The sequence below is a fragment of the Oncorhynchus keta genome, chromosome 16, assembly GCF_023373465.1.
Source record: "Oncorhynchus keta strain PuntledgeMale-10-30-2019 chromosome 16, Oket_V2, whole genome shotgun sequence".
NCBI lineage: Eukaryota > Metazoa > Chordata > Actinopteri > Salmoniformes > Salmonidae > Oncorhynchus > Oncorhynchus keta.
Genome location: NC_068436.1, coordinates 9,898,549 through 9,919,182, shown reverse-complemented (window position 1 = coordinate 9,919,182; position 20,634 = coordinate 9,898,549). Strand labels below are relative to the sequence as shown.

The window sequence follows — 20,634 nt, the reverse complement described above, 5'->3', positions numbered from 1 at the left end:
TTAATCTATCAACCAAATCCGGTCTCCAACGCGAATTAAACACTACAAGTTGTAAGTATGTGATGCTGTGCAGTTAAATTAGTCATATTTTAGGTTCCAGTATGTTTATAAACGTCTAAATAACAACAATAAAAACGCTATCGTGAAAAGTGTTCTTGTTGACGTCAGTGTACTTCTTTGTGTGAGTTTCCGGCAGACTATACAAGTATTACTGCCTTTCACAGGTTGGAGTGTGAATTGCACATTGTCACACAAAAAGGGGAATAAATCTCACCACCATCTAATCCAGGGGTGGGACCTGATTGGTGTCACACTTTTGCCCCAGCTAACAAACATGACTCCACTAGTCAACAAATTATTACCTTCAGTTTAGAATGCAATTAGTTGAATCAGCTGTTTGCTAGGGATTGGGGAAAGTGTGACACCACTCTGGCACCTAAGGACTGGAGTTGCCCGTCCCTGATAACCCCACAGATATACCCAAAAAACGCACCACCCCTATCCCACTACATTAGCCCTACCAGATCCTACTCCAGGCCAACAGACCGGGAGCATGGAACCCCTTCTCTTAAAACCTTATGTAGATCCCTTACACCCAAACATGTCTCTGCTACTTCCACTACCACATGTATTTTCTGGGATTCACGCTTCATCTGTGCAGTACAATTAACCATAGCGATAAACACAAGAAATCCTACCTTACTAAATCTCATCCTCTCTGGATCCCTATCTTATTCACAAGGGGGCTCCCGGTCTAATCATTCACCCTTGGGCTATCCTATACTCTCTTCACTTCCGCAGAACAGGACATTTTCTGCCCCACTCGAACTCTGGCACTTCGGATCCCCAGCTGCATTGGCTCCCCCACAGGGGAGACTGCTTTCTTTATCCCAACTTTACACTACCTCTGACTATGCCCTCCTGTACATTTCCCACATTGTGCGATCTCCTTTCTAGACACTGCTGCAACATGTCTGAATCCTTAGCACATAAAGCACTGTAGCGGGTTTGGAACATAGGCCCTCACAGTTTAGCAAATATAACCTAACCTGACCTTATCAGGTAGAAGCTCTGTGTCAAAGCTCAACAAGACAGACTGTATTCTCAGTCTCGCCATTGCCACCAGGTCTACGTCTCACCAAACAGTGGGTGTCACAAACACCAGGGATATACATTTTCCTTGGATCCACCTCTACACTCAATGCTACCCCACTGATCACTCCTTTGAGTGGCACCCTGCTCCGGAGAGCAAGGCACTACACATGTCGATCCCAGAAGCACATGACGCGGTTTGTCCGCTGCCTCTGGGCGGAGGATGCACAAAAAAGCTAAACAATTAAACTTCTCAAATCTTTGACAGATGTACAGTTCCCAGTTTGACCTTTACTCAGCTTGAAACAATGTACAGGCTGGCCAAAAAGCCAGAATACACCTCTCAGAGCAAACGTTGGAAGTCTCTACCACACATGTCAACGCAGGTACTTCATCCTGTTCTGGCTCACTTCCAAACTCCATGTCACACCCTCGTTGGTGACAGGGTCTCACACTCAGTAGTTGATATGTACTCTTTAACACCATTACTAGGTATATATTCAGAAGATGTAGGTTTGAGCCTGGCGCCTTCCCATTCTTCCTCGTTTGTGTTATAAGACAGGGAACTAGACAAATCATAGAGATAGAGGACTCATCTTTGTATCTGTGCCATTATAGCTTCAGTGATAGTATGGGCGGTACCATTGAGGCAATTTTTTTATTTATTTTTATTGAACCTTTATTTAAAAAGGTACAGAGATTGTTCTGTCCACTGGTGGATCTAAATATTTTTCCTCATAAACCTGGACCCCAACCAAGGATTATCAAAAGTTGCGCTATAAATTCTTGGACAACCCAAAAATTCCTGGATGCCCTTCCAGACCCCCTCCACCTACCCAAGGACGTCAGAGTAAAAAAATCAGTTAACCACCTAACCAAGGATCGGAATTGAACTTCTTCGACGAAAAGATAATCATTTGGGAGAAATTATGGAGTCCTCTGTGAATTTGCGTATTTCTCCAAAGCTCAGTTGTCCTGAGTCTGGACAGAACTACCAGGACCGAGGATCAATATAGACACTTTTATCCTGTATCTTTCGACACATTCACGAAAATAGTCATGGCCTCTAAACCTTCTAGCTGCCTACTGGACCCTATTCAAACTAAACTACTGAGAAAGCTACTTCCTTTGCTTGGCCCTCCTATGTTGAACATATAGTGGCTTGCGAAAGTATTCACCCCCTTGGCATTTTTCCTATTTTGTTGCCTTACAACCTGGAATTAAAATAGATTTGGGGGGGTTGAATCATGTGATTTACACAACATGCCTACCATTTTGAAGATGCAAAATATTTTTTTTGTGAAACAAATAAGACAAAAAAAATTAACTTGAGCATGCATAACTATTCACCCCCCCCCCTCCCCCCAAAGTCAATACTTTGTAGAGCCACCTTTTGCAGCAATTACAGCTGCAAGTCTCTTATGTCTCCATAAGCTTGGCATATCTATCCACTGGAATTTTTGCCAATTTCTGAACATTCTTCAAGGCAAAACTGCTCCAGCTCCTTCAAGTCCAACCTGATGACTCCTGTCTTTCCCCAGTCCACCTTGTTGTGCTGCTGCTCCAGTTTCAACTGTTCTGCTTGCCGCTATGGAACCCTGACCTGTTCACCAGATGTGCTACCTTGTCCTGGATCTGCTGTTTATTCTCTCTCGCTCCCCCCTTTAAATGCTCAGCTATGAAAAGCCAACTGACATTTACTTCTAAGGTCCTGACCTGTTTTACAAAAAATAATAAAGGTTTATAGAAGTAACTGTACACACAAACATGACATGATATTATAAAATGTTAACCACTGTCAAGCCCATCTCTAAGACTGTGTTTCAAGTACCTAACAATATGGAGCCATTGGAGTTTATTATTTAAAAAAAGTCCATATGTATTGATTCAAGAATTAAATATGTTTTGGTTCGACTGAGAGAAGGGAAACTCAGTCCCTACAATTACACAAAAAATAACCAGTCAGTCAACACTGAGTCCATTTTGTATTTTCAACAAAATGGTCATACAGTCATAACATGAAGGACAGTACTTTTATTGCAAAAAATAATACGTGACAAGTAGAATAACTTCTCACTGTGGTAACACTACATTTTTATGTAAATCTGGTACCCTCACTTTGATAAAATGTATTTTAGAATACTTTAGTAAAGGTTCAACATTACAAAGACATTCACTACTTTTGTGACTTTACTTCTGATGACTTATTTATCTAATCAACTAACTGTTTAATTCATTAGGATTTGGGGCACCGTGAGAGCAGTTGTTTAAAGAGTTAGCATCTCCGGAATTAAACTAAAGATATTTACCTATCACATCCATAAAACAGTCAACTTATTAATTGTAACTTTGCATCATATCATCATTTTGAACAGCCGTAACCTCCACTATCTGCAAAACCCCCAGTGTTACGTACGCCTCGTGGAGGAAGGAATGCAACACCCTGCTACATTTCAACTCCCTGTGGAGTGAAAAAGTATGTGATCGTAGGTGCGGGGAAGGACGACAGAGGCAGAGAAAAATACAGTTTACAGGGAATTTATTATTCCTTAACATGGTAATGTGGGGAAAAGGGGCTGTACGGAACCAAAGCAAAGAAAGTCAAAATGAAAGAGCGGGTGGTCTACCTAGTGTGCATAGACAGATAAAATACTACAGGTTATGTATGCCTGCAGGTCTCTTGCCTGAACACTCCCAAGGTGCGTTCCCCTTCCCCCCTGGGAACAAATAAAACAGAATAATTTACCAATAATTTACGTGAACAATTTAAATGAACCAAAAACACTAAGTTCTATTGGCATACACATACCTCTGAAGGAGCAGTTACAAAATAATATCAACAAAACTTTCACTGACCAACAACCAACACAGGACATAAAAATAAGCTCTCCTCCTTGACGAAGGGAAACTGGCTTTTATCAAGCTGGAGAAGGAGTTGGTAATTGAAGAGACAGCTGTTTTGTTACAGTTTGTTACAGTTACAGGGGTCAGCGATGGGGCTGACCAATCAGCTGCTTTAGGATTCCAGGAAGCCATTTCCTGAAATACACACACATACAAAACCACAACAACACAGAAACTGGGGAACGTAACACCCAGCCTTCCTTATGATTCAGTACTACACAAATTGGTGTAATTCTTTATTTACTAGCTAACTAAATGATAACATACAAACTTAACACATTAGGAAAAGGTCCCTAGCAGACTGACACAATATGGTGGCTTTTTACAAAAGGAGAGGGAAAGAGAGGAAAAAGAGACACTTTTCGTTGATACATTTTAGAAACTTTTCTCACAGTAACCGCCGCCCATTTGGCTGTTGGGCCTTTTCGTGGCACACTTGTAAGGCTCTAATTGTCCAGAAGGGGTCCCCCCTTTCCTGTCTTCTACTGTTGTTCACTCTGGAAGATGCTCCTTGGAAGATAGACTAGCCAGCCGTGTCAATGCTTCCCATTGGTAATGACAGTAGTAGAATACGGTGATTTGAGAAGAGTAGTAGAATGGTCCCACTTAAATGAGCTTTTCTAGATATTTGACTTCGGACAGCTAATCAGATGTACCAGTGATTGTCTGGGAGGTGAGCTTCTCGCCTCCACCTCGTGTTGCTATTCACAGTTCAAACCACTTTCGATGTGAGCCACAGCTCAACGCCTTTCTGGTCCAAATGTACATTTCTTTACCAATCCTTTTATGCACTCTGGTCGACAGGGACGGTTCAGTCAGGCTGACACGCTCTCTGACCTCACTCAGGGAGTGGCTACTTACTCTGAAAGGTTTACAGGAGACAAATGATCTTATGGCTCCAAATCACATTCATACCTTAACAAAAATACTTTCATAATTGTTCATATACAATGTTAAGGATGGAGACATCGGACATGTAGTGTATATACTTTTCAGTTACAGCATTTCCTTTATAACACTTTTAATGATATCACAATATATACACCAATATGACATTCATTTTCTATAGCTCACCACTGACCATTCCCCACGTTCTCTGTAAGGAATAGTTTTCCAGTATTCGCTTTAGAATGTGTTTTGGTTGTTGTTTTGTGTCTCACTGGCTGTTTCTGGCTGTGATTAACAGAGTTGTTCCCCAGTCCAGAGTTGACAGCTCTGTCCCATCCACTGATCTCCACTATCGCATCTCTGGTCCTGGCCTGCTCAGTGATGTTATCCCCTGGGTCCTTGGCTGCACCGGTCTGCATCTGGGAATCCAAGATGGCCGCACAGTCTCATGGGTTAGCCTTCAGCCATCCACCTGCAGAGTTTAGAAAAGACTTTACAAACAAATGGATACAAATCGATTTTTTTGTTGTCAATTACCTGGTCATACATTGTGTTTTTGTTTGTAAACATAAGTTATATGTATTTCTCCCTTACCTTTGTCGTAGCAGAATCAGAATTCGTTAGGTAACATTGATAAATAAGATGTTTTATCTACTTTCATAAATATGTTTGTGGGAAAAGTTACTTGGGCCCCAGAGAGGGGAGAGGTCAGGCTTGTCTTCATATGTGAACATATCTTTTAAACCATGTGAAGGGATGATTGAGGGGGAACCAATTATCTCTTGGCTCCACAATGTCTGTGTGCTAGTCACTCCCTACTTTTCCCATTTGGGGGAAGAGTATGGCAGTGTCTGGAACCATTCTGATATCTCTGATGTTGCCCTTATCTTGACCTAGAGGCTCACTCTCCTCCGTGAGCTTGTCCAGGTGGTGGTGGTGTCTGGTTATGGGATACTCCTCTCTCAAGTAAAAGTCTTCCTTTGTGCAGTTTTCCTAAGACATGTGGTTCGTCATTGTGAGTTGAGAGGGGTGGATCTTTGCTATTAAAGATCTCAGTTGCCATTATGTTGACACTCTCAGAATTCATTTATAGACACTGAATTGATCTGAGAGTAAAAGGGCTATGGTGAAGCTCATATTATTAAAAGATTAAGTTTAAAGTATAACTCTGACTTGTGTGTGGTTTGTAAACTCTCCTTTCACTTAGTAATACAGGAAATTACCCCGACACCTTTCTCCCCCATCTTTCTTCTACTCAGCACATTCTGATTGGTCAATGAGGGATTGCTGAGTACTATGCAAACATGTAAGTTGATTTGATTACTTCACACTCTTTAATGGTTTGATCATTCAAAGGCATGGTCCCAAACTTAAGACAAAATTAATCAAGAGTCTCAGAATAGAAGTGCTGAACTAGGATCAGGTCTTCACCTCAGTGAGACTGTATGTGGTCCTGTGCTGCTCAGGTGGTTCCTCGGTGGGTTCAGGAGTCTTAGACTGGTTGTCCTCCATTACCATGTTCCCCTCAGGGTTCCCCAGACCCTCCTGACACCTCTCCTCCTTCACGAGCAGCACCACCACCTATTCTTGGAAGAGACAGGTGATACAGATTACACAGACATACACACGCGCACACACAGATAATACAAACACTATAAACATGGAGTGTTTACCCATCCCCACTATGTCAACCTGGTCTCAGAGAAAAACTGATATTTTACTCACATCCGTGCCACTCCATGTAGTTTAATATGTTACTTTACGTTAGGATACATTTCATTGGCCTTCCAATCTAATAGCAGTCATACAATATAATATGTATTGTAGGACATATAGTAACTTATGTCTTGATCGCACCAGCTTGCTTTGACACGTTTAGTATGCTATATTATGCTTGACTGTTTTAGTATGATATATTACAGTTGACTGCTTTAGAATGATATGCTACTTTTAGAGAGACAGTAAACCTAGGCTAGAACAGGACAGTTTAATATTTACCTTACTGAGGTGATGGAGATGGAATAAAGTCATTTGTAATATTTTCTACTCTATTCTTGTTAACACACTGTTCTTTCTAAACAATTCTGCCCTCAGCTGGGAAGATACTGATCATGGGAGATTTGATGTGTAATGTAATAAGCAGTACCGTATTTCAAAGGACAGCGTGTCTTTTTCATTTAACCAAACCCTTTGAGCTAGGACCCCAACCAATAAGATTTTTTCTCTTCAGTGTAAATGAAAGTGGGGTGTCTTGATTTAAATCATAGAGAATGAGAGAGGTATCTAGTGACCAAAAGGCCATATTAGCTCTGGGGCAGCGCCATTGAGGGCTTCCACAATTTTAATGTAGTTAACTTGTTGGGACTTCCAACTTCATTTGCTGTTACTTCCTGGTAACCCTGTTGGAGTCATGTACAACTGGGTCATCGGGATGGATCAGCCAATCATGAATAAGAAAATGTACTACTTCAAAATGGAGATTGGGCGGCAGGTAACCTAGTGGTTAGAGCGTTGGGCCAGTAACCGAATGGTTGCTAGGTCGAATCCCCGAGCTGACAAGGTAAAGATCTGTCATTTTGCCCCTGAACAAGGCAGTTAACCCACTGTTCCTAGGCCGTCATAAATAAGTAAGAATTTGTCCTTAACTGACTCTCCTAGTTAAGATAAGGGTTAAGGTTAGGTTTAGGGGAAGGGTTTGTGAAAGTGATGAGTAGTTAAAGTAGCTAGAGTAATAAGTAGTTGCAGTTGCTAAAATGCTAAATTTGTCCATGATAACACACATTTGGTCGCTAGAAGTTTGCGTTATGCGCCCACCCATCCACCCTCTTTTAGTTTTTGCCTTAAGTAACCTACTGTCATACCAAAAGTAACATATAGTAATTTCAGTGTCCCAGATTTATGTAGGCCAATGTAATGTAACATAATGTAAAGTAAACATATCATGCCAAATGGAGTGGCATGTATTTTAGTAAAACAATGTTTTGCTCTGAGACCAGGCTGACTACGTTTGAGTCCTATACTGTAGTTACATAATGACTTAATTGTTGTTAAACCCATCATGGTGGACATAAATATGAGTAAAAAATAAGTAATCTATGGTAAATCAAAATTCATCAGACAAACCTGACTAAACTATTGTACAATAGGTGTTTGTGTAAGTATATTTAGTAAGTGTATATTTGTTGTAAAGCTGTCTGGTGTATGGAGAATAAGGTGAGATCAGATGTGATGTATATTAAAGACAGTTTCAATGAAAGTCTTAGAATGAAAAGTCACATTTTGTGTTTATTAAACATAAACAAGTTTTAAATTCACAATTGAAAACCACACATACATGTCTCAACGAATGCTAAAAATCAGCATGAACTTGAACTGCATTAATTCTCATTAAAAGTATCTTGGGAAAAAATAAAGTAGTTAAATGGATGTAATGAAATAGGCATTTGTGAACGTCATATAACCTACACAACACTATGTAATAAACCTTTAACTTATATATGCATTATACTGTATATATCACACAATGTCTGGATGCAATATTCTATTCAGGACTATTCAACACTGAAACCTGTCCCTATCGTTATTCCAAATGCATCTGTGGATCTTTTCTGTTGACAGCAATGAAAATTCATCTTTGTCTTGAGGGAAGATTAAGAAGCACTAACACCAATGATGGGGAGACAATGTGTACCCTGAGGAGGGAATGGTTGGTTACCTCTTATGTTATGAAGTGTAATGTTTTTTCTGCTGGTGTATCCTGAGGTAGTTCCTCTCTGAAACCCTCAGAGAAGGCAAATGGCCTTTGTCATGTGTGGACCTTCAGGTGCCTCTTCAGATGATGCTGGTGTGAGAACCTCTTCTCACACTGAGGGCAGCTATAGGGTTTCTCCCCTGTGTGGACCCTCTGGTGCCTCTTCAGGGTGCCAGCCTCTGCGAAGCGCATGTGACACTGGGTACAGCTGAAGGGTTTCTCCCCTGTGTGGACCCTCTGGTGGATCTTCACGTAGTTCGCCTCAGCAAAGCACTTCCCACATGTGGGGCAGGCATACGGCTTGTCAGCGTCAGTCCTAATGTTCGGCTTCCCACGTTGTGACCCAATGACACCAGAGTAGCTAGAAGCAGGAGCCACCACCCTTAGCTGGTTAGTCTTTGAGCTCCCTGCTTGACCTCTAGCCATTGTTTGGGTGTTGTTGGGTTTGTCTGGTGTGTTATAGGCTAGGTATCTCTTGTGGTGAATGCCCATCCTGACCCTGTCTGTATTGGTGGGGTAACCATGAGGCAGCTGAGGAAGGCTAGACCCAGGTCCAGGCTTTCTATTAACCCATTCATCCGGAATTAGACGAGATCCTGAAGGAGAAGACAGACTTTCCGAAAGACTCCCATCAGGGGGGTCTCCCACCACTCTCTGTAAAGGCTGAAGCCCAGGGTGACCTGCTCTGTTCATCATGGATGCTGTGGTGTTTGTATCATAGGAACAATAGGGTCTATCTCTATCAGCCCCAGGCCCTGCTTCATCCCTGCACTGAGACTGTGAAGAGAAGGGTCTGGGCTGCAGACTGGATCCCTGACTGGAGCCTCTGTCTCTCTGATGACCACCAGGACTGAGGTTGTTCAGTCCACCTGTCCACTGGTTGTGTTCTGTGTGGTGGTGGAGTCTTTGTTCCTCGCGGTTCAGTCCTGGTTCTGACTCGGGAAAGAAGAGTGACAGCTCCTGATCCAGGGTTCTGATCTGGGGCCGGGGTTTGTGACCAGCCGCTTCAGAGGGCCAGTCTCTCCCACCAGCAACACCGGATATCAGCAGTTCCTCATGGACTGCAGACTGTAAACACAAATTGAACCGAAAAGCATATTGGTTTATATAATAAATCATTTGCTGTACACACAGAAACATGAATATTGATAACCACAGACAAGTGCATCTCCAACACTGTGATTCAAGTACCTAAGATGGAGCCATTGGAGTTTCTTAAATGTCCATACTGTATGTGTTGATTCAAGAATTAAGTATATTGTTTTGGTTCGACTGAGACAAGTGAAACTCAGTCCCTGTAATGACACAAAAATAACCAAGTCAGTCAGCACAGAGTGAATTTTGTATTGAATTTCAATAAAATGGCCATATATTCACATACCGTGAAGTACAGTACTTTTATTGCACAAAATGATACGTGACAAGAATAACTTCTCACTTCGGTAACACTACATTTCCCTGTAAATCTGGCACCCTCGCTTTGTTAAAATACATTTTTGAATAGTTTGCGTCACTTGAGTGGGTTGAGTCACTGACGTGATCTTTCTGTCAGGCTTTGCGCACCCTCTGCAGTGGAAGAGATCTTTGTGGGCTATACTCAGCCTTTGTGTCAGGGTAGTGAGTTGGTGTTCTGTTGATATCCCTCTAGTGGTGTGGGGGTTGTCCTTTGGCAAAGTGGGTGGGGTTTTATCACTGTCCCCCCCATCTCATCCTCCAGTATATATGATGCAATAGTCTGTGCAGGGAGGCTAAGGTCAGTCTGTCTAGTGAAATGATCCTGTCTTATCTCGTCCTGTGTGAACTTAAAGTATGCTCCCTCTAATTCTCCCATGCCTCAGGACTACCTTGCCAGATGACTCTTGGCTGTCCCCTTTCCCAGCACCCGGTCGTGCTGCAGCTCCAGCTTCTGCTGTATTGCATGTGGCTATGGAACCCTGACCTGTTCACCGGACGTGCTGTTTTCGACCCTCTCGCTCTCAATCTCCCTCTCTCCCCCGCACCTGCTGTCTCGATCTCTGAATTCTCGGCTATGAAAAGCGAACTGACATTATATCCTGAGGTGCTGACCTGTTGGACCCTCTACAACCACTGTGATTATTATTTGACCCTGCTGGTCATCTATGAACTTCTGAACATCTTGAAGAACAATCTGGACTTAATGGCCTTGTACTCTTAAAATCTCCACCTGGCACAGCCAGAAGAGGACTGGCCACTCTTCAGACCCCGTTCCTCTCTAGGTTTCTTCCTAGGTTCCTGACTTTCCAGGGAGTTTTTCCTGAGCCACCGTGCTTCTACATCTGCATTGCTTGCTGTTTGTGGAGTGTTAGGTTGGGTTTCTGTATAAGCACTTTGTGACATCTGCTGATGTAAAAAGGGCTTTATAAATACATTTGATTTGATTCACATTGGTGGCAGCTGTAGGATTTCTCCCGTGTGGACCCTCTAGTGCCTCTACAGACTGGATGAGTGGGAGAAACTGGCCCGGCACAGGTGGCAGCTGAACGGTTTCTCCTCCATGTACATCCACGGGTGAATCTCCACCCGATTGGGGAAACTGAAGGCTTTCCCACAGAACGAACACGGGAAGCGCTTCTCTTTTGCGCTGCCACCTTTACTGATTCCATCTCTACTGCTGCAGGGTAGCCTAGTGGTTAGAGCGTTGGACTAGTAACCGGAAGGTTGCGAGTTCAAACCCCCGAGCTGACAAGGTACAAATCTGTCGTTCTGCCCCTGAACAGGTAGTTAACCCACTGTTCCCAGGCCGTCATTGAAAATAAGAATGTGTTCTTAACTGACTTGCCTGGTTAAATAAAGGTAAAATAAAATAAAAAATAAAATTTGTCAATGGGCTTTTGTTGCCATTTAGTGTTGAGGTACTGGCATTGTCTGAGGTCTGGTTTAACATACAAAGACTGTGAGGAAGATGAAGGCCAGGGAGTGTCTGTGTTGCCGCAGGATCCATGTTCCAGTTGATAGATCCTATAGAAGGCAGACTGAAGGCAGCACCTGTTAGGGGGTTAACCTGAGGCACCATCAGTCTCTCTGAATCACAACTATAGGAGCAGGACGGAGCATCGCTAGCGGAGTCTGTGTCTGTTCTCTCCCGCCGCATACGGACATCTCCCTGTCCCCGTAGACCAATTCTACGCCTCACCCTGGTCTCAGCCAGTCTGCTGTCATAGAAACTAGGTTAAGATGTTGTTTTGTGTTCCATTGTCTGTTTCTGGTTGTGGTTAACAGGGTTGTTCACCAGCCCAGAGTTGAAAATGCAGTCCCAACCACTGACCTCCACCATGTTGCCTCTAGTCCTGGCCTGCTCAGTGATGTTGTCCCCTGGGCCCTTGGCTGCACCTGTCTGGGTTTGGGAATCCAAGATGGCCCCCCAGTCTCTGTTAGCCTCTAGCCAACCAACTGTAGGAAGAGGTTCGAAAATAGACTTTACAAACATGGCAGAGAATTCTACATATGGAGTTTCTTTTGTCAATTACCTGGTCAAGTTCATACATTATAATGTGTGGTTTTCTATGTAAACATAAGTTATATTAATTTCATGAATGAAGAAATAACAACAGCCATGTACATCACTATTCCCATTGAAGATCTATTACTGTATGTAGGCTATATGTATTTCTCTTACCTTGATCCCCCATCTTTAGTCCACTCAGCAGATCAATGCTCTCTGGTCCATCTTCTATTGTCTCCTCTTTGACCAGCAGCAGATCAGGCTTCCAATCCTCCATGTCTACTGACTGTAAGAGACAAAGAGTGAGAGGATATTGGATCAAGAAATCTGATATGAGCACCCTGCTATAGAGCATCTTCTGATTGGGTAATTGCTATGGGATTGCTAGGAGTACTATGCAAACTTGTTAGTTGATTTGATCACTTGACACTCTTTAATAGTTTTATAATTCAAAGGCATGGTCAAGGCCTGGGCCCATATCCACAAAGAGTCTCAGAGTAGGAGTGTTGATCTTTAAATATGTTATTCAGTATGATCTGAAAGGCTAAACTGATCCTAGATCAGCACTCCTACTCTCAGAGGCTTTATGAATACAAGCACTGACCTAATACTATTCAGACAGTAGTTCACAGTGGGCTCACCTCAGTGAGACTGTATGTGGTCCTGTGCTGCTCAGCTGGTTCCTCTGTGGGTTCAGGAGGAGGTGTAGTCTGGTTGTCCTCCATGACCATGGTACCCTCAGGGTTCCCCAGACCCTCCTCACACCCCTCCACCTTTATCAGCAGCACCTCTGGACCCTGCTCCTGGATGAGAGGTGATACAGATTACACAGACATACACTCCCTCAGGTAAGTACACACAGATAATAAACACACCTTCACCATGGAGTGTTTACCCATCCCCACTAAGTTTGAGTACTGTACTGTAGTTACAGAATGACTTCATTGTTGTTAAACCCATCATGGTGGATATAAATATGATGTTGTGGGTAAAAACAAGTCAGCAATGATAAGTCAAGTAATCATCAGACAAACCTGACTAAAAACTCTGACACACCCAGTAGGTGTTTGTTAGTGTGTGGGTATTGTAGGTAGATTTGTTGAGTGTTCACTGAGTGTACAAACCATTAGGAACATCTCCAGAATGCAATTCATTGGGGCATGGACTCTACAAGGTGTCGGAAGCGTTCCACAGGGATGCTGGCCCATGTTGACTGCAATGATTCCCACAGTTGTGTCAAGTTGGCTGGATGTCCTTTGGGTGGTGGACCATTCTTGATACACGCGGGAAACTATTGAGCGTGAAAAACACAGCAGTGTTGCAGTTCTTGACACACTCAAAATCGGGTGCACCTGGCAACTACTACCATACCCGTTCAAAGGCACTTAAACATTTTGTCTTGCCCATTCATATATACACAATCCATGTCTCAATGCTTAAAAATCATACTTTAACCTGTCTCTTCCCCTTCATTTACACTGATTGAAGTGGATTTAATAGGTGACATCAATAAGAGATCATAGCTTTCACCTGGTCAGTCTATGTCATGGAAATAGCAGGTGTTTCTAATGTTTATTGCACTAAGTGTATATTGGTGAAAAATCACTGTTGTGTATATACAGAATAGGGTGAGATCAGATGTGACATATGCTAAAGAGAGTCTCAATCAAATTGTGTTTATTGATCAACAAGTTTTAAATACACCATATGAAAACCACACATACATGTCTCAACAAATAACCTGCCCGAAGTTAATCAACTGCATTCATTTTCTCATTAAAGGTGTCTTTGGAAAATCTGCGAACGTCAGACACACAGCACAAACACAATATGAAAAAGACTTTTCGGCTTTATACCAAACATCATGAACACATGCTCTTTCCATGACATGAACTGGCCAAGTGAATGCAGGTGAATGCTATGATCCCTGATTGATGTCACTTGTTAAATCCACTTCAATCAGGGTAGATGAAGGGGATGAGACAGGTTATAGAAGGATTTACTTTACTTGACACCCAGCACCAACACGTTATGACAGTCATAACCTGTAATAATATGGTCATAACACATATTTAAACCTGTTTTGAAATTTATTGCAGTATTTTATGGCTGGTTATGACACCTACATAAGAGTGCCCTGCTAGAGCTGTAGGGTCAACTGTAAGTGCTGTTATTGTGAAGTAGAAACATTTAGAAGAAACAACGGCTCAGCCGCAGCTCACTACCCAGTTCCAAACTGCCTCTAGAAGCAACGTCAACACAAGAACTGTTTGACGGGAAATTAGTTTCCATGGCCGAGCAGCCGCAAACAAGCATAAGATCACCACGTGCAATGCCAAGCGTCTGCTGGAGTGGTATAAAGCCATTGGACTCTGGAGCAGTGGTAACACGTCTCTAGAGTGATGAATCACGCTACCTGCCCAAATGCATAGTGCCAACTGTAAAGTTTGGCGGAAGAGGAGGAATAATGGTCTGGGGCTGTTGTTCATGGTTTGGGCTAGGCCCCTTAGTTTCAGTGAAGGGATACCTTAAAGCTACAGCATACAATGACATTCTAGACGATTTGTGGCAACAGTTTGGGGAAGGCCCTTTCCTGTTTCAGCATGACAATGACCCCGTGCACAAAGTGAGGTCTATACAGAAATGTACCCGTTCCAGTCCCCTCTAGACAGATCAGATCAAGGGACCATCTCTGTAGGGTAATAGCAAAACAGATCATCCCCGCCAGTGTCTAACGCATCACCATCTCCACAGGAATAAACCATACTCTGGCTCTGGTGAAATAACGGTAAGTACACCAAGCCAGGATCAGGAGGACAGACCGGTGGCCCCAGTCTCTCTGGGTCTGATCTGTATTCAGATAGTGTGTGTAAGAGCCTGTAAGAGCCTGTGTGTTACAGTCTTGGTGTCCGTCTCTGACTTGAGGACGACATTCGACTGACCTCTGTGATGCTGCGTCGGTTCCTGGACTGGAGCACAGCAGCGGTGGAAAGGTCCTCTGTGGCTACAGGGGGTGCCACTCCAGACGCTGCACCAGCCTGGATGTCTCTGCTGTGCCGTGGGTCCTCCTCTCCACCAGACCTCTCTAGCTTGACCCCAGGGCCTGCAGCCTCTGCAGACTGGCACAAGAGGGGAGGTTATTAGTGGTACATAAGTTGAATTGGATATCAATGTCATTGGGAAGTCTCACAAGCTCCTCTATGGCAGATAAATAAGGATGTACATGTAAGCAAGTGAATAGCTCAGGGGAGCCTTTCTGACATAAAAAGGCCACATTTGATTTACAAAGTAAATGTAATTTTTAATTCAACACTATTACACTAACCTCCATCATGATAACATGCTGGGTTGAGGTTCCACTCTCCTCATCAACAGTGATTGGTTGGTCATCTCTCCATGTATTGTGTCCCGCTGGCTTCACAAGGCTCCTGTGGCCTCCAGTGAGATGTCCTTCACCTGAGAGAGTGATTGGGGGAAAAGACATGGTTAGGTTAGGTACCGTCAATGCTGAACACTATATTGTACACTATTGACAGTTTTGGCACTGTCTAGAATTGGCAAGGATGTAAGTTAACATTTTTCACAACTTCCTGAAATACTATTTATTGATTGATGTATTATGTTCCATGCATCACATTGTTTTCACGGAGTAAATAGTAGGAAATTCAGTAAATCAAGAATCTGGGTAGAATGTGATATTGTGTCTGTTCGCAAGATGGCTAAGTAATCAGGGGAATTATTGCATACAATCCAAAAACTGACCAAGACCCAATGTGGAAAACACATCTAAAGCCACACATGCGCAGAGGGGAAACGGAGCCCGCAGTCTCCTGCAACATTTACCTCTTGCCATTACTCTGTACCGGTCGAGGATCTTGACACTACTGGGACGACTGCCGAGGACGCGCTCTCGCATTGTCCTCTCAGCGCGCTCCCGTGCCACCTTCAGTTCCAGTAGTTTCCTCCGCAATACCCTGTTTTCTTTCTGGCTTTGAGTTATTTCCAAACGAAACACTGCATAGTCGTCATCTACGAGTTTACAGATATCTGCCACGGCTGCATTCGCTAGCACCTCCACGATGGAGGCTATTTGAGTGTGAAAAACCATACAGTTAGCCATTGTTGGCTAACATTAGCAGTTAACATTTAACTAGCGTCACCTAAATAACATCAACCAAGTCCTGTTTCCAACGCGAATTAAAGATTACCTAGGGTATGCGATGCTGTGATGTTACATTGATCATATTTTGAGTTCCAGGGTGTTGGTTAATAAATGTCAAAATAAGAACAACATGAAGGCTTTTCAGTTCTGTTTTCTTTTTTTTCTTTGTTTTATTGGCGAATCGCAACCAACTGGCAGGTGCATACACCACCACCTACTGCACTGGAGTGTGAGGCCCGTTACGACCTATCTATACCACTATATTATCTTAACTAACCCTGAATTTATACTTCCATCACCCCATCCTAAATGGGACCGCAGTGGAAAAGGTGAAAAGCTTCGAGTTCCTCAACGTACATTTCACTGACAATCTGAAATGGTCCACCCACACAGACAGCGTAATGAAGAAGGCGCAACAGGGTTGGGCTCAATTTGAATTGAAGTCGGTCAATTCAGGAAGGGATCTGAATTTAAAATATACACTGCTCAAAAAAATAAAGGGAACACTTAAACAACACAATGTAACTCCAAGTCAATCACACTTCTGTGAAATCAAACTGTCCACTTAGGAAGCAACACTGATTGACAATAAATTTCACATGCTGTTGTGCAAATGGAATAGGCAACAGGTGGAAATTATAGGTGGAATAGGCAACAGGTGGAAATTATAGGCAATTAGCAAGACACCCCCAATAAAGGAGTGGTTCTGCAGGTGATAAACACAGACCACTTCTCAGTTCCTATGCTTCATGGCTGATGTTTTGGTCACTTTTGAATGCTGGCGGTGCATTCACTCTAGTGGTAGCATGAGACGGAGTCTACAACCCACACAAGTGGCTCAGGTAGTGCAGCTCATCCAGGATGGCACATCAATGCGAGCTGTGACAAGGTGGTTTGCTATGTCTGTCAGCGTAGTGTCCAGAGCATGGAGGCGCTACCAGGAGACAGGCCAGTACATCAGGAGACGTGGAGGAGGCCGTAGGAGGGCAACAACCCAGCAGCAGGACCGCTACCTCCGCCTTTGTGCAAGGAGGATCAGGAGGAGCACGGCCAGAGCCCTGCAAAATGACCTCCATCAGGCCACAAATGTGCATGTGTCTATGCTCAAACGGTCAGAAACAGACTCCATGAGGGTGGTATGAGGGCCCGACGTCCACAGGTGGGGGTTGTGCTTACAGCCCAACACCGTGCAGGACGTTTGGCATTTGCCAGAGAACACCAAGATTGGCAAATTCGCCACTGGCGCCCTGTGCTCTTCACAGATGAAAGCAGGTTCACGCCGTCTCCAGACGTGACAGTCTGGAGACGACGTGGAGAACGTTCTACTGCCTGCAACATCCTCCAGCATGACCGGTTTGGTGGTGGGTCAGTCATGGTGTGGGGTGGCATTTCATTGGGGGACCGCACAGCCCTCCATGTGCTCACCAGAGGTAGCCTGACTGCCATTAGGTTCTGAGATGAGATCCTCAGACCCCTTGTGAGACCATATGCTGGTGCGGTTGGCCCTGGGTTCCTCGTAATGCAAGACAATGCTAGACCTCATGTGGCTGGAGTGTGTCAGCAGTTCCTGCAAGAGGAAGGCATTGTTGCTATGGACTGGCCCGCCCGTTCCCCAGACCTGAATCCAATTGAGCACATCTGGGACATCATGTCTCGCTCCATCCACCAACGCCACGTTGCTCCACTGTCCAGGAGTTGGCGGATGCTTTAGTCCAGGTCTGGGAGGAGATCCCCCACCTCATCAGGAGCATGCCCAGGCGTTGTAGGGAGGTCATACAGGCATGTGGAGGCCACACACTACTGAGCCTCATTTTGACTTGTTTTAAGGACATTACATCAAAGTTGGATCAGCCTGTAGTGTGGTTTTCCACTTTAATTTTGAGTGTGACTCCAAATCCAGACCTCCATGGGTTGATACATTTGATTTCCATTGATAATTTTTGGGTGATTTTGTTGTCAGCACATTCAACTATGTAAAGAAAAAAGTATTTCATAAGAATATTTCATTCATTCAGATCTAGGATGTGTTATTATAGTGTTCCCTTTATTTTTTTGAGCAGTATATATATATATATATATCTCATTCTTTTGACAAATAGATTCTCCTTTTCAGTGTATGGAAAATAGATGCAGTTTTTTCAATCATTGAATTGGAATCTCAGTTTACTTCCTGAAATTCAAATTGAGCCCAACCCAGGTGTACATTATACAATCAGTTAGTGACAGAGAGCCTCAAACATCACATTTACTTGTAAATATCCAGGGCAAATTAATTATTGTTTCAGTCATGGCTTTGGTCATGTTCGAGTAGGTCAAACAAAAACACCCTAGTGATTGGTTGAACCAGAACAGCTGAGAAGTTTAGCCACGCGCTACAACTTTTTTCTGCATGGACTGCAGACCGCAAACAAATATTGTACAGAAAAGCATAAAGGTTTAGATAAGAAACTCTTTGCTGTACACACAGAAACATGTATTTATAAAATGTATTTATAAAATATTAACCATAGTCAAGCCATCTCTAACACTGTTATTCAAGTACCTAATAATATGGAGCCATTGGAGTTTATTATTATTATAGAAAATCCATATCCAGACCCCTTCACTTGTTCCACATTTTGTTACGTTACAGCCTTATTTTAAAATGCATGAAAAATATTTTTTTAAATCGTCAATCTACATGCAATATCCCATAATGACAAGCAAAAACAGATTTTTTTGAAATTCTCGCAAAAAAAACTGAAATTCCTTATTTACATAAGTATTCAGACCCTTTGCTATGAGACTCGAAATTGAGCTCAGGTGCATTCCGTTTCCATTGATCATCCTTGACACATTTCTGCAACTTGACTGGAGTCCACCTGTGATAAATTCAATTGATTGTACATGATTTGGAAAGGCAAACACCTGTCTATATAAGCAAAAACCAAACCTTGAGGTTGAAGGAATTGTCCATAGAGCTCTGAGACAGGGTTGTAATCGAGGCACAGATCTGGGGAAGGGTACCAAAACATTTTTGCAGCATTGAAGATCCACAAGAACACAGTGGCCTCCATCATTTTTAAATGGAAGAAGTTTGGAACCACTAAGACTCTCCCTAGAGCTGGCCGCCCGGCAAAACTGAGCATTCGGAGGATTAGGGCCATGGTCAGGAAGGTGACCAAGAATCTGATGGTCGTTCAAGATTCTCCGGTCTGATGAAACCAATATTGAACTCTTTGGCCTAAATGCCAAGCTTCATGTCTGAAGGAACCCTGGTAATATCAGTGAAGCATGGTGGTGGCAGCATCACACTGTAGGGATGTTTTTCAGCGGCAGGGACTGGGAGACTAGTCAGGATTGAGGGGAAAGATGAACGGAGCAGAGTACAGAAAGATCCATGTTGAAAACCTGCTCCAAAGTGCTCAGGACCTCAGACTGGGGTGAAAGTTCACCTTCCAACAGGACAACGACCCTAAGCACACAGCCAAGACAACGCAGGTGTGGCTTCCGGACAAGTCTCTGAATGTCCTTGAGTGGCCCAGCCAGAGCCCGGACTCGAACCCGATCGAACATCTATGGAGAGACCTGAAAATAGCTGTGCAGTGACACTCCCCATCCAACCTGACAGAGCTTGAGAGGATATGCAGAACAGAATGGGAGAAACTCTCCAAATAGAGGTGTTTCAAGCTTTGAACGGCATACCTAAAACAACTTGAGGCTGTAATCACTGACAAAGGTGCTTTAAAGTTATGAGTAAAGGGTCTGAATACTTATGTAAATGTGATATTTACTGTTTTTGCTTGTCATTATGGGGTATTGTTGAGTTTTTTTTTTCCTTTCCATTTTAGAATAAGGCTCTAACGTAACACAATTTGGAAAAAGTCAAGGGATCTGAATACTTTGCGAATGCACAGTAAATCATTTTTTTGTAAATCTTGTAACCTCAACTTGATCAAATACATTTTAGAACACTTTGGAAAAGGTTCAACATTACACACATCTTCACTATTTCATGTAAAGGGACAGTTGTCACCCCTCATCAGTGAAGCATTTTTACAGACACCATCACACCAACCATCACCATATCATCTACTCTGCCTCATCATAGTCATTCCCTCTTCAGTTCACCTCATCCAGTTCCCTACTACATCCAAAACCAACATAATTAACTACAAACAAACTAAATAGTACTATGTATCACTACACACTGAGTGTACAAAAAATGAAGAACACCTCTTTCCATGACAGACTGACAAGGTGAAAGCTATGATCTCTTATTGATGTCACTTGTTAAATCAATTTCAAATCCGTGTAGATGAAGAGGAGGAGAAGTAAAAACAATAAAAAAATGATTTTTAAGCCTTGAGACAATGTAGACATGGATTGTGTATG

General features: G+C 43.1%; 1 protein-coding gene across 5 annotated transcripts in view; it reads right to left on the bottom strand.

Annotated features, from left to right (window-relative positions):
- Positions 1–8,143: 8,143 nt before the first annotated feature.
- LOC118395550 (zinc finger protein 205-like) overlaps positions 8,144–20,634 on the bottom strand; it is a 67,822-nt gene continuing 55,331 nt past the window's right edge. For 3 of the 5 annotated variants that reach the window (XM_052465101.1, XM_052465105.1, XM_052465103.1), the window contains exons 2-7: positions 15,424–15,554; positions 15,041–15,217; positions 12,740–12,901; positions 12,273–12,384; positions 11,922–12,046; positions 8,144–9,703 (exon numbers count right to left, since the gene is read on the bottom strand). In XM_052465101.1, the coding sequence (XP_052321061.1) occupies positions 8,690–9,703; positions 11,922–12,046; positions 12,273–12,384; positions 12,740–12,901; positions 15,041–15,217; positions 15,424–15,554 (1,721 nt within the window). In that variant the 3' untranslated portion in view covers positions 8,144–8,689. The other 2 variants (XM_052465104.1, XM_052465102.1) reach the window with 2 other exon arrangements.